General features: G+C 35.3%; 1 protein-coding gene across 1 annotated transcript in view; it reads left to right on the top strand.

The window, feature by feature from the left end:
- The first annotated feature begins 11,192 nt into the window (after positions 1-11,192).
- The window catches only part of LOC138697100 (2-oxoglutarate dehydrogenase complex component E1-like), a 42,603-nt gene continuing 38,063 nt past the window's right edge, over positions 11,193-15,732 (top strand). The window contains exons 1-2 of the mRNA XM_069822694.1: positions 11,193-11,637; positions 14,354-14,682. Coding sequence (XP_069678795.1) covers positions 11,470-11,637; positions 14,354-14,682 — 497 coding nt within the window. The 5' untranslated portion in view covers positions 11,193-11,469. The remainder of the gene's footprint in view (positions 11,638-14,353; positions 14,683-15,732) is intronic.

Below are 15,732 nucleotides of genomic sequence, written 5' to 3'. Positions count from 1 at the left end.
ATTATAAATTGGAAACTTACCACTGCAATTTCACCTAAATTGCACTGTTAATTATTGTTTTTAAATATTTGCAAAAATTAAGTAAATTCTACAACTCCACTAAAGTTACTGCATTCATGATGCAAGTTAAAATGAAAAATAAATCATTACATAACCTTACCGTTTGTTTTAAGTTCGCATTTATAGACTGGGGGAAAAAAAAGACAGACGTATATCACGGCCAGCTGGAGTATAGTAAACACAGAAAACATTTTAAAGCAACAATGTTGAAGATAGATATTTTTGTTTTGCAAATTTGCCGTCATTGAACAGAAACCAAGATGGAGATTTCATTGCAACTAATTAGAAATTCCTCTTTCAGGTATGTAATAAACGATCTTCGCACAAAATAATGTACGATACACGAGCGGTATGTTTTCTTTCAATTCTCGGAAATTAAAAAAGCTCAACTACGTTTCACTTTTTCAAACTTTTCCTCGAGCATGAAACTTCAACATACCGCTCTTGTAACGCATATTACTATTACAACATCAGTGCCAACTGTTCTAAGTGTTCCAACTGTTTCAACTTCTCATCTGCTTCGGGAACATGTTTCAAAGCCTTGAATCGTCTTTAAATCAGCTGTTCAATGTATTATAACAACGAAAGTCATTTTTCGTAGGTTACTGTTAAGGTACAGTAAATACCTACAATTCAAAATGAATCGATTTTAGTAAAAATAGTAAAATAGTTTAATAACGATGATATTAGCCGATATATTTTTCGCGATATATTAATAATTAACATTATGTTAGGACACCATGAACATATTCTCCATCAATAGACAGCTAATAATAATTAATATCAGATTTATTAGGGAATTTGATTCGTACAATTAAATTGCGCGATCCTACATATACGTAGGTTACTGTTGCACGAAGGCCGTGTGGAACATGGATAATATTATATCTACTTTCGATTGGCGGTCAGCAAAGAAGAGAAAAACTGTTTAGAAACTGAACTGTTTATCTGTTGGAACCATGTGGAACGTTTGAGCAGTGTAACACTCTTTGGAACAGTTGAAATAGGTTATATCACGAAACTGTTTCGTATCGAAACAGTTTCATTTGTGAAACAGTTTCAAATAAACTGTTCTAGCTATTTTTATCCATCTCTAGTCTGAACCTCACAAGTAATACCAACAAGGTACCATTTATAAGGCAACTAAGCCAGGAGATAATGGGGTAGGATGGCCAGTTCCTTTTCCCCTCCATTGCATACATCACCGATTAGCTACATATTACACTAATCAGATTTCAGGTGCATACAAACAATTGTTCTTCCCCTGACACATCGTCAAGTGAGATGTACTGCCTGATAATAGATTAAGAATACTTTTTTACCTCTTATATCTGAACATACTGTTTAAGTCAGTGAATTTAAAAATTCACACTTATTATGTACATAATAAGCTCTTGTTGAATCTGTCTTCATCGGACCAACCAGTCTTTGACATTGGGTAAGTCTTTCAAATTTTCCTCTAATGCTATTCGTATTTAGGGTTCATTAGTCACTTTTCTATTATTGCACTTTGAAATTAAATACAGTATAGATACTGTTATATAGAGCACTGTCATTGTAAGTTACTAATACCACACAGACTGATTGAAGAAGTCGTGTATTCACCAAGCATGCATCTTCCACGTGATGTTACGTCGACGGATGAAGGGAAGACTTTTTTTTCGGACACTCCCAAAACAAAGTTGTTATAATTTTCTCTTTAGTTGTGGTAATAAACAATTTTATTTACAAAAATACCGTAGATACCTTCCCAAAGTCCGATAAATAATTCCTCAAAAGTCGCTAAGTAAAATAGAGAATCTCGTTGCTATTGTGATCTTCGAATTTCCTACATTTAGAGATTTTCTCCCAAACTGGCAAAGTGAAGTGTATGCAGGATTTATACAGGATTGTTTCCGATCTCTGATAACGAATTTGAATGACATCATCTGCGTCAGGAGTCACACACAGCTGAACTGTGGCGCGAGGTGATAGACCAGTAGTGAATGATCTCATAGTCAGAGTGCACGGCGACTCACAGCAGAAATTCCCAAGAAAATCGAACGTTTTTGGGAGGGGTACATTATGCCAAGTAAAATTAAGTGGAACTAAAAGAAGCCTGCAATAAACGAAATTTCGTTGTTTCCAAGAAAAGGCATCTTCTGTGTACTTAATAAGTTTGGTAAAGCTCGAGTGGAATTAATTTGTATCATCTCGTGGGGTGCGGCGACTTGTGACGGGGGGGAGGATTTGCTTGCTTTTCCTCTGGAATTAATCCCATCCGAGCTTTGCAAGTCTTATTAGGTACACACAAGATTTTGAAAGACATGTTGGTTCAGAAAAGTGTGAATACAATTAATAATTATATGTAATAATAATAAGTTTCAGTCAAATACACTTTTCAATTTGTGAGGTCAGATAATTTGTTACATCACAATATTTAGTACGAAGTCACTAATATTTTCGACTTTAAAAAGTCATCTTCAGGTGCATAAGATGCAAACAATATTTAAAAATAGGTGATAAGTTCATCTAGCAATTAATAACATGGTAAGTAATGCACGTACTGGCATTTACAATTATATAAATTTCGTGCCTCTTGAGGTAAACTGTACATGGTAAAGCTGAACACTGATGCTAGATTTTCGTGTGTATATAAGACAAGGAGAAGGCACAGCATGATATTAACCTTATACAATTAAAGGCTAAGTGTTCTCATTAGATCGTATCATAAAAATTAAAAACATGTAACGTCGGGTGAAACACGCCCCCTTGTCTGGATGCAAACAATTGAACAACTATACAACTATGGCATTCACCACGACGAATTAGACTGCGTGCTCTCCCACCAACAGCATTTGCATCACAGCTTCTCCATCTCTTTTAAATTTATACATTATATTTAACATTTTAACATAGTTAATATCAAACTGTACAAATTTAATTTTAATGATATGATCTAATGAGAACACTTAGCCTTTAATTGTATAAGGTTAATATCATGCTGTGCCTTCTCCTTGTCTTATATACACACGAAAATCTAGCATCAGTGTTCAGCTTTACCATGTACAGTTTACCTCAAGAGGCACGAAATTTATATAATTGTAAATGCCAGTACGTGCATTACTTACCATGTTATTAATTGCTAGATCAACTTATCACCTATTTTTAAATATTGTTTGCATCTTATGCACCTGAAGATGACTTTTTAAAGTCGAAAATATTAGTGACTTCGTACTAAATATTGTGATGTAACAGATTATCTGACCTCACAAATTGAAAAGTGTATTTGACTGAAAACTTATTATTATATATAATTATTAATTACACACAAGATGCTTTTCTTGGAAATAACGAAACCACGTTTTTCGCAGGCCCCTATGATTTTCACGTAAGTGTACTTGGCATCGGAAAGGGTTGTTATGTACCCCTCCCAAAAAGGCTCGATTTTCTTGGGCATTGCTACTGTGATACACCGTGCTCGCTGGTCTGTCACCTCTCGCCGCAATTCAGCTGTCGTGTGATTCCTGACTCACATGACGTCATTCAAATTCGTTATCAGAGGTCGGAAACAACCCTCTGCATATCTGTCGACCAACACTTGAAAGACACACACTGCGGGTCTTCCTGGTTGTGTGGTTAGCAAGGCACATGGTCACACAACAAATGACAAGGGACAAACACCCATATCTGTGGAAGGGAGATAAAACTTTCCTATGCCCACGTCGGGACTCGAACCACGGACTGCTTAGATGAGAAACGTGTAGGGCTATCCACAGAGCCAAGGCGACGGACTATTACTATTATAAAAATTGATTTAAAAATCATTACCGTAATGAATATTAATTCAACTCTCAAAAATAACTAATTAGATAGGCTGCTGTATTTATTAATTTTAATTTTCCTCTGTACCATTTTATAGAAGCTCTCACCTAAAGTTCTACTCATAATTTGATTAAATTATAAGTTTCCAACATGAGCAGCGTAGACAACCCGCTGTTCAGACACTAATAACAAAATCCCAAGCTGAGATGGGCAAAACTCTGTTTCACAACACGCTAGTGTCTTTGTTTATTATTAAATGTTGCGACACCAGTAAAAAACAGTAAGTTGCATCTTATAATAACCATCAGCCTACTTACTTCAAGACTCTTGACCCGATCCGTCATTTTCGTATTTTGAACCAAAACCAAAAATTAACAAATAATGGGGCCCAATCATTTTGTGGTCATCATGCCACAAGAGGTCACTTACTTACTTATTTACTTATTTACTTACTTACTAACTTACTTACTTACGGCTTTTAAGGAACCCGGAGGTTCATTGCCGCCATCACATAAGCCCGCCATCGATCCCTATCCAGTGCAAAATTAATCCAGTCTCTATCATCAAATCCCACTTCCCTCAAATCCATTTGAATAGGATATCACCCTCCCATCTACGCCTTGGCCTCCCCAAAGATCTTCCAACTAACGCTATATACATTTCTAGATTCACCCATACGTGTTACATGTCCTGCCCGTCTCAAATGTCTGGATTTAATGTTCCTGATTATGTTGGGTGAAGAATACAATGCGTGCAGTTCTGCATTGTGTAACTATCTCCATTCTCCTGTAACTTCATCCCTCTTAGCGACAAATATTTTCCTAAGCACCTTATTCTCGAACACCCTTAACCTCTGTTCCTCTCATAAGTGAGAGTCCAAGTTTCACAACCATACAGAACAACCGGTAATCTTGAAATAATATATGACAAACAGAAGACAGGCTATACACTCCAAACTCCTTTGGAAGACTGTTAAATTTCCTCTTTCATACAGAAAATCAAATCCAATTTTTGGATTCACTCTACCAAAATGGTAGGTAATATCTTCTTAAAATCTAGTTCATTAAAATTTTCGGATTTTGTAACTTAAGGCCCATTCCCAATGAAAATTAAACATAACCGTAACATAAACACAGAAGTTTGCGGCCAGGCTACCAAATGGGATCATTCACAATGATTCACATAAGCATTGACATTAACATTACCGTAAGACGTTAACATGACAGTTTGCAAACTCCAAACTTTCATGCTTATGCTTACGTGATTTGCAAACAGAACACAATCGTGGAGCGCTGAAGTATACGACAGAATATGAGGAAATGGCGTCGTTGTTATGTTTACATGGTTATCAAGTATGTTTGCGGTTATGTTTATGTTCCCATCGTGAATGATGGTATGACTTCTTGATTTTACCGTAACGTTTATATTCTTAAGTTAACGCTTACGTTATGTTTAATTTTCATTGTGAATGAGCCTTTAATGTCGAACGAATCACTGTGAATCTCCTGCTATATGGTATGGTCATGACGTCTGGCTTCAACCTGAGAGAAAAAAGACTGCATTAACAACATGTAGATTAGAGATTGTGAAGGAATCATTGAAATGAACGAACGAACCATGATCCAGTAAACGAAATGAATCGATTCCTTAGCGTTCATTTGTGGTTGCGCATTGGAGGCACGGCGCTAAGGAAAGCGAAACAAAACAATACAACTTACGCTGTGATGTTGGAGACATCTGATGGCTCGTAGAAGAACTCTGTTAAGATCAGCTGTTTTTATTAATCGTTACAGGACGAAGAGTATAACTTGTTAATTCTATGTTTGTATTTAAACAAAATGCTGATATAGAATAGGTACTTCATTAATGTTTCGAAATGGGTAGAAAATAAAATTGCTGTTTTCGCAGTTTGTCAACTACCTGTTGTTTCTTTCTTTTTAATTAGCATTTCAGCTCATTCGAAATTGTGATTGAATCTTAAGGGGAGAGGATGGTATTTTTTTAACTTTTTTCCTATTTGGTGTAAAATATTAATTTTTTGTATGTAGAGAGCTCATAGCTGTGGCAACTCAACCAAATAAAAATATTTTGAAAAAAATTATTTGGGGGCCCAAATTTGAAAAAAAAAATATACCCAATGCAGGATTGTACTAAAACCGATATATCTAAACCGTTTTTAAACATAGATTCAAACAGTTTTTTGCAATGTATTTGTAAAAGCATGTTCTACAAACTGTCTGTAACAGAAGTTTGGTATTGGTCTCTACGTTTGTAAAATAAACAAGTAAAATTTAATAACAATTTTCTGATTTCCGTATTTTTTAAATGAAATCAATTAACAAAATTCTGTTGCAGAGAAACGTTTCCTAATAGTCTAAAGAATGTGTGTTCTAAATTTCATGCATGTATCTTTAATAGTTCAGAAATTATATCCATTTTTGTCTGGCAATGTAGCAAAAAAAAAATGAAGTTACTGGAAACCGATAAAAGCGGGCGTGTGATTTAAAAATTCATAGCGCAGGAAGTTTAAAAATGACGTTTCAACATCCGATAAGGGCACAAGTACCCACAAAATGTTATGCAATGCATTCCACACATATCAAAGGGTATTTTAAAGAAAAAAAATTTTGAAAATTTAATTTACCGGAAACAACAATAAAAGTGGGCGAGTGATTTAAAAATCCATAACGCAGTAAGTTTAAAAATGGCGACTCAACATCCGATAAGGGCACAAATACCCACAAAATGTTATGCTATGCATTCCACACATATCCAGAGTATTTTAAATATATTTTTTTTTAATTTACTCATTTTTCACCAAAAATACCATCCTCTCCCCTTAATTGAGTTTATATAGTCGAACTTATCATATTTATACATCTAACTTACTCATATGGGTACGAAGGCTATTGTTGCTTATTACTTATCACTCGGGAAAGGAAGTTCATGCATTTGCATATTTGTTCTCTATCGTTATGTGAATATGCTGAAAGATTATCTACATGAACCACAAATTTCTGAATACAATGATATTACTTTTGCTGTGCATAAAAGTGCCTTTATTTATAAAAGCAACATGTTTTAACATTTATGCATGGAAACTGCATATTATGTATGTTTATTTATCTTTCCCTCATTTTTAAAAGTGTGTAACCTCGTAAACACGACTAATTTATGTTTATGAATTTTGAACGTAACGATGACGCCCTCACAGGGAGCCTCTCAAGTTAGCAATTGGTATTCTTTACTGCAGTCTTTAGCAGATTTCGATAGAACAATGTCCAGTTTAACATCAGTTCCAGGAAATGCAGTAGATAAAGTGAACGAGAAAACAGCAAATATTCTTTCCAAAACCACTGGCTATTATCAACTTAAAGAAATTCAAGATATTCTCGAAGGAAAAACACCTCAAAAACCAACAAAATTTTCTATAGAACAGCTCACAGTTTTTGTGCAAGCCCCTCTTACTTCTTCTGACGTAGAACGAAGTTTTTCGCGCTAAAAAGCTATGCTGAGAGATAACAGGCGAAGAATGACAACAGAAAACATACGTCACTGCTTAGATGTGAACTATAACAGCATAAATGGAGCATTCAGCAATGAGGCAAGCACTTCAAAATCCATAGACTAAACGTAAGTTACCTATACCTTATTATTCTGTTAAAATAATCTCAGAGTGATAATGCATACTTTGTAGCATATTTATCTATTTTTATGACAAAAATGCATATATATTCTTCACGTTTTTAGGGCATGAACTTCCTTTCCCTGCTTATCACTTTCTTGCAACAAACGAGAGAAAGTCTAACCATTTGATACAAAATGTACCTGATGTTTAAAAGTATCAAGTTCGGCCGGTGCTGTTAACTACGTAAATATTAATTTATGGTCCTACAGAATATATCTGTTATGTCAATTTTTTTTCAGTTTTAATCTTAGAAGATAAGTGCAAATGAAGAAGCTTGGAAGGCCGTTACCTCAACTCGATTTAAAACAAGCACAAATAAACGGAGGTAAGACATTTTGCAGGGCTTTTAATATTTAAAAAAAAATGAAAGAAACAGCTGGATTTGCGGTTGTGAATCTACAGATAAGTTATTTTGTTTCCCGTGCCTGCTATTTGCTAATGGTAAAGATACCAGCTGGACATGCTCTGGTGTGTCAGATTTAAGCCATTTGACACAGAAAATTAAGAAGTATGAGGAATCTATCGCTCATAATAATGTTTGCCAGATTTATCAGTCCTGGGAAGAACAGAAATTAGGCAACAGCTTAGCTCAGCTTTCAGGCAGAATATTGAAAGACAATGATAACGTAAGTAAAAATGTCTGTGTTCTTTCAAAAATAATTGATCATCAGCATCGTCGTATTCATCGTCATCATCAGGTTCATTTTAAGGCAATTACCTATAACTGTAGTGCTTTTTTAATTTTTCAGAAATTAGATATTGTTTAAATTGTTGGTAAACTATGTAATATCATACAAGTAGTGACCTCCTTTCATTTTAAGCACGAACCGCCACTGCCAATCGGGAAAGTCGAAGTTCATCTATGAACATTTAAATCGAAGTGTTAGAAACAAAAATCTGTACTCTTGATGTACCGGTAAGTTTAAACAGACAGCTCAATGCATTCCCCTCGACAGTCATCTAACTTCGGTATGAAATAGACATGAATAACCTCAGCATCCAATACCGCACAGAATTGAAATAGTCGTGAGTTCATAGCTCTGGATTTAATGAAGTTGACAATTCTCGCTGGTTCCTTAAAAACTGTCTTCAGATCAATCGACTAAGTCTCGTGATGAATGCTACAGTATACAAATTTAGCGGATTGCATAGAGTTTCCAAATCACGGATTCAAAAAGTAAATTGTAGTTAAAATTTAATCCTTCATTACTGTGAATTTAGTACTGAGCTGTGTGTTTTACTAGTTATTAAATTAACAACATTAACAAGGTCTGGTGAAATTCGCCAACAGTTGTACATATATATATATATATATATATATATATATATATATGAGGCGTTCAGAAGTCAACATGATTAACTCCTTTTCCAAAGATTTTGAGATATTCAAGGTTAAAGTTAAATATACCTAATTGGTTCTGTGTTGTAGTCAAGAAGAATATTACATTCTGTGGGCTTTTTACTGAACTATGGAGTTAATCACATTGACCATTGAAAATATGGTCAATTTAATACATTGCCAACTTAGAAACTCTGAAATAACCAAAAGTGGAGTTAATCATGTTGACTTCTGAACGCCTCATATATATATTAAAAAACACATTAATGAATTCCTCTGATTGAAGTTCTGACTGATATGTAGGCCTACAGTAGTGGCAAGAAAACCGGACCGACCCTTGTATCGGATTTCAGAGCCTTGTTCGCTCCAGAGCACGATAGACTGGTAACTAAGACTTTCGTGGTTCAAATCCTGCCTGGGAAGAAAACTTTTTTTGTTCCTTATTCAGATTTATTCCCAATACTTTTCGATTGCTGGTAAAATTCATGTTCTGGGAATAATAAGTTAATTAAGTAATAAAATATCGCTGCAATCGAACCACGAAAGTCTTAAATGCCAGTCTATTGTGCTCTAGAGTGAACAAGGCTCTGAAATCAGCTACAAGGGTCGGTCCGGTTTTTTTGCCACTACTGTACATCTATTATGAGGCAGTACATATCACTTAACGATGTGTGTCACAGGAAGAACAATTTGTATGCATCTGAAGTCTGATCAGTGTTATATGTAGCTAGTCAATTATTTCCTGACCTAGTTGCCTCAGTAGTGGTGCCTTCTTGGTATCACTTGTGAGGTTCAGACCTGTCTTCGGACAGTTGACTAAACAATAATATTAATGAAATTATTTTATATTCAAACACATATTACTGAAAACATTTTAAGTTCGAACACATTATTGAAATGATTTCACTTACTTACTTGAAACTTTGAAAACAGCTAAGCATATATATTTTTATATTTTATGATCATTCATATTTTTGTTTCACACTAATTGGCTCACGTACTACCAGTGGTTGAGAACCGCTTATATAGACCAAAGCACCGCCTGCTCGAACGCATTCTATGGCTGCTTATATTGTCTTCTCATAAGACTATTTTAGCAATGTTTTCACTGAAACTGTGTATTTCCCAATTTCAACGGTAGTTGCAACACCAACCAACTCATATGTATGCCTGCTTGAAACTATAAAATATGCATATTATTCTATCTACTTTGTATCAGCGTGACATATTGAAGTATGGTAGGAATAATAACCATCAGAAACTTGTGTCAGAAACTCTCTTGTGGATAAATTCCTGAAACCTCTAGGGAAGTTCCACACAGAAAAAACTTTCCGGTTTTCTTGTTAGGAGAAACCTCTTTCTCGAAAAGTACTAACGCTGTAAGTTCCTGAGGCACTACACTAGTTCATTTTTTTATTGAATAACTTGTCTATCTATCTGAAAAGTTCATATATTTTTTTGTACGTCACCAAAACCTGGTAGCATATGAATAGATCATAGTCTTCTGCAGCTTTTTAAGAACAAAAGTAATTAATTAACCACACAAGTGCCATAAAATGTTCTCCTAGTAGTTAATTTGACATTTTAGTTTGAAAACTGTTTCTAATGCTGTCACGTAGGGGCTTTTATAACTGAGCAACTCATTGGCTTTCATATATTAAATTTTGTTTATGCATGTCTACTTATATTTCCATTTGTTTCAAGAGCAAAGAATATAATCGATTAATGAAGCTTTTAGAGTCGCGAAAGAAAGTAATATTTTAATCACATAATATAAACATAAAGCATAAGATCTAATATCCACAAGCGACTTCATAGGCTGGTAGCAGCTGCCATCTAGTGGCAATTTTTTCCTATTCATGTTACATGTTTGACGAAGAAGCATCTTCGATTAATCGCTTAAATCAGTTGCAAAATTCTGGAAGACAAAATGATTTCATGTAAGCGCAATAATGATGGATATTCCACCAGAAGACAGGTATGCAAGTGTTGAAATATTTCTCAAAGCTGGGAATTAAATTATTTTCACGTCGTTTTAAAATTCTATCAAAATCATGACGTGATGGAAAAAAATGTATTTCAGATTTGGAAGCAGTACGTTCAGTTTTATTTAGGTTGGTACAATCGTTTTTCTCTGAGTAGCAAAATCATTGTTGACTAGTTTAATCGGAATATTCAGAAGATCTTTACCTCAGATCTTTACGAATAGTGGAAGAAAATGACGTATTTAGGAAACAGTGTAGTGAAACTGAGTCAATTGATCTCGCGAGATTCTTGTTTCGAATACTTCAAGCAGAATTATTCAAAGATTAGCAGACGCGATTGTGCTAAACGTTACACAGTGTCGTCTCTTGCAGATTATTTGAAGTTTGGAAACTGTAACGACTGTAGAGCCTATAGTGATTACTGTAAAGCAATTCCTGCCGACGCTGACAAAGCTGTTCTGGGTCCAACTGGGGATCCGCCCCTCTTATTGAGCGTTAGGCCTTATCCGAAACGTCGTAAATGTGAACTAAAGAAATATGACAGTGACCAATCCAAGACAGAAGCAAAAGATTTCCAGATTTCATCGGAAGTAATGACAGTGTACAACAACTGGATTAAAGATAGATGCAGTGTTGGGATTCAGTGGGATTCGTACTTTCAGCAGACGCTGCTTCGCTCCCTACATGATGAGACTTCCAATTTACCAAAATACAGAACCCACAGCACTGACTGCCACAGCACACCTGAGACTGAATATGAGGTAATAAAATGAAGGATTACAATTGAAGGGTTCAGAACCATAGTGGGCCAACCGCCATTTACTAAAACCGTAGAAAACAAGCCTTAAAATGAAGTTATTACCTTAATTCAATGGAAACATATAGCAAGTAATATTAAGTATACACATTAAGACTAAATGATATGTCAATCTTCATTAAACTATGGTATTCACTTAACCTTGCTTTCTCCGTTTTTAATAAATGGCGCTTGGCCCACTATGGCTCTGAACCCTTCAATTGCTACATACATACATACATACTTACTTACTTACTTACTTACTTACTTACTTACTTACTTACTTACTTACATACATACATACAGTCGGCCTGGTTAGCGGAGTTGGTATAGCGCTGGCCTTCTATGCCCAAGGTTGCGGGTTCGATCTCGGGCCAGGGCGATGACAAGTGTGCTTAAATGAGACAGGCTCATGTCAGTAGATTTACTAGCATGTAAAAGAACTCCTGTAGAACAAAATTCCGGCACACCGGGGACGCTGATATAACCTCGGCAGTTGCGAGCGTCGTTAAATAAAACATAACAGTACATGCATACATACATACATACATACATACATACATACATACATACATACATACACGCCGGCCGATTTTTTTTTTAAATATTGGGGAATGGGGGGCAGAACTCTGCACAAAAGTCCCAAAATTTTAATTGCTTTTCCTCAAAAAAAATGCGTTATATATTTTGCAGAAAATAACATCGTCTGATTTTTCATGTAATACCCAAGAAAAATTGCTTGAACTAAGATACTTGAAAACTACGGACCCTTTCACTAATTTGTTCACCCTTAGTTAATGCTTAAAATACACCTATTTCTCGTGAAAAACAACAACTGAATAAGTAGACTACAGTGGACTATAGTGGACTTTATGTTGTCAGCAAACAGCTGGATACATTAAGAAGGTTGATTAGTTTATGCTTGCAGCGGTAATGAACATGAGCTATTAGTTTCTGCCACTTCTACAACCCAACTGATGATTCTACTTCCGTTCATTGAAGTTTCATTGTCGGCCTGGGTAGCGCAGTCGGTATAGCGCTGGTCTTCTGTGCTCGAGGTTGCGGGTTCGATCCCGACCCAGATCGATGGCATTTAAGTATGCTTAAATGCAACAGACTCGTGTCAGTAGATTTACTGGCATGTAGAACTCCTGTGGGGAAAAATTCCGGCACACCGGCGACGGTAATATCACTTCGAAATTTGCGAGCGTCGTTAAATAAACCATATTTTTTTTTTAAGTTTTATTTTGGACAGATTTCTTTATTAAGAATCTATCGGTTTATCAATAGTTTTTTTTTCTTTTATACGGTGAAGGGATCCGAAGGCTTACACTGCAGCCTTTATCAGTAGTTTACATTGCAATCAGTGTTGCCAACTCGAATCTTAAAAACTCGCTATGAAACAGTGCATATACCGCTAAATTGTTATACTGTCAATGTTCTTGTTTTCTAATGCCAGGCGTTTGACAATAAAGTCATTTGACCTCTTGCACTCCAATATTTTCCAAAGATATTATCATGGTCAGCCACTGAAGCACAGATTTTGAGGTGTTCCGAATCCATTTCTTGGTTTGAGTTGCACAGTGGGCAGTTAGGGGACTGATATATTCCAATTCTATGCAAGAGTTTGGCCAAACAATCATGGTCTGTTGCCAATCTAAATGCAGCTACAGACGATTTTCGTGGTAAATCGGGAATTAACTGTGGATTATGATGCAGAGAGTTCCATTTTTTCCCTTGAGATTGAATGTATTGAATTGAATGATAATGTCAATGTAAAATTAGATTATTTTGGTGCTGTGAGTGCTAATATTACCCGCTAAATCCCTATGTCAGCAAAACAAATTTCATACATTTTACCCGCTAAACTAACATTGAAAAACGCCATATGTAGTTGTATTGTAACCTGATTGCAATCACTGATCAAGTTATCACAAGGACACACCCGCGACGACAGTCATCACAAGTAACAATAACTAAACCTGAATGTTGATTATGATTATTTTTAAATTTCTTAACAAATTTAATTGTTGAAGGAAAAATATTGAACATTAATAATAATTCATTAACTGATTTAGACAAAAATATAGTCGAATAGGCCTACACATACTCAGGCATACCTTTTACGAACTTTCAACTCTCGCTGGTCGCCTGAAATCCATCACTGATGCACAGGGTCTATATTTTGTAAATTCAGATGCACTGTATAGGAGTTGATAGAGGACAATACATGACCTACTTGTTCCATCTCATTCATATTTATCTTTTAGAGACTCTGTATAAATAATATGAAACCAGCAGTCTTGAAGATATACCATTATTATCAAACAAACAGTAATGAATTGTTTCTATCATTGAGCCTATAACTTTTTCTTATAATCTTATTTTCAAATTATTTTGTTCTTTGAGTTAGAGTTAGAGTTGCAGCTACAAACTCAGTGGATCCAGCTCGAATTGCTGGCAACCCAACTGGAAATTATCTCCACTGTTAGTTTTCTTGTGCTATCTTGAAAGCGGTTGCATTGGTCAAAAGGTTCATCTGTTGAAATTTGAATGCTTTGGATGGTGATGATGATTATGATTATGATATGAATATTTACTTAACTACTGTACATATTTGTAACATATCAACACAGGCCTATATCACAGTTATTAAAATCGTGTCATGTTTAAACACACAGAAACCAGAATGTTCTTGGTCCAAAGAAGTAATAATGAGCAAATACCCTGAAATGGAAAAGCTTCTGTCAAGTCATTTGTCTGTGGTCAACCTTATTCGATCATATCAAATGCGGGGTCATCTTGAAGCAAAACTTGACCCTTTAAAGATCGGTGACAGTGGAATAACCGACGCAATTGAGAAACCTGACTACATGCCGCCTGCAAGGATTGTGCGCAACGTGATGGAAGGAATCACTGAGCAAGATAAGAGTTGCATCTTTCAACTTCCGTACTACACTTTTATCGGTGGCGCAGAAAAGGAGCTTTCTCTAAAGGAAATCATTTACAGGTAAATTTTTTGCACTTCTGAATGCAACTTTGATTCCTTTTCAACATCGTCACTTCTGTAAGTCCTGTTCCGTGTTCAACATTATGTTTTTAACCTGTTCACTCCATCCTTTAAATTGTCATCCAGAGCCATCTTCAGTTACAAGCCGGAGCATTGGTAGGTTTGGCAACGCTGAGTGGAGGCGGGCGAAGGCGAAATAAGGGCATGACGTTTGACTTTTAGTGCTTTGATTTCGTTGTCACATGTACATTTTCGACATTAATTGATACAAAACTAAGTGTATATGATCAAGATTCAGTGTATTGATGTACGTAATTTATTACGGAATCTGAAATGGTGTTTTATTTGAGTTTCAGAATACCGCGTAAGTACTTGCATACAGTCACTTACAACTTAAAAAAATTAAAAGCATACATTTTTTATTGATGGTACAAGGGAAAATAAATAAATACTCAAAGAAATGTTACTTGTACCAGAAATAAATAAAATAACGACGTACTCTCGCAGTAACCTATTCCAATCAATTAACCATTATGTGGGTAGTAAATCGACAATGTTTTGCCGCTTTATGTTGTTTCACCTCTGACGTGAAAGGTCTAGGATATCATATACATCTTAATTTCATGTGATTATAATTTGTAATTTTAAATAGGCCAAGGCCAAGTATAAGGCCTAAAGATCTATGAAAAAAAATGAAGAAACATACCTTCAACATAATACGTAACAAAACACATCATTATCTATCAAGTATGCGTAAACTCAGTGAACTTTAAATCCTGTAAATACGAAGTGAAAAGAAACATGTTTATAACTAATTTATTACAAAAGAAATAATATTAATAAAAAAACCTTGAAAACCAACAAAGTGAGTGTATGCATCTACAAATAGACAGTTCTGATGTATAGCAGGCATTCCGAATCTTCAACAAAACGGCAAAATGTATGGGATCACAAAACAGCTATTTACAATGAACTTGAAAATCAACGGCGTAACTTTATTGATATAGCAGGCGAGACCCAATAATTTGGCTAGAATTCTGATACACCACA

This window comes from Periplaneta americana, chromosome 3, assembly GCF_040183065.1.
Source record: "Periplaneta americana isolate PAMFEO1 chromosome 3, P.americana_PAMFEO1_priV1, whole genome shotgun sequence".
Taxonomy (NCBI): domain Eukaryota; kingdom Metazoa; phylum Arthropoda; class Insecta; order Blattodea; family Blattidae; genus Periplaneta; species Periplaneta americana.
This window is presented reverse-complemented; position numbering and strand designations above follow the sequence as displayed.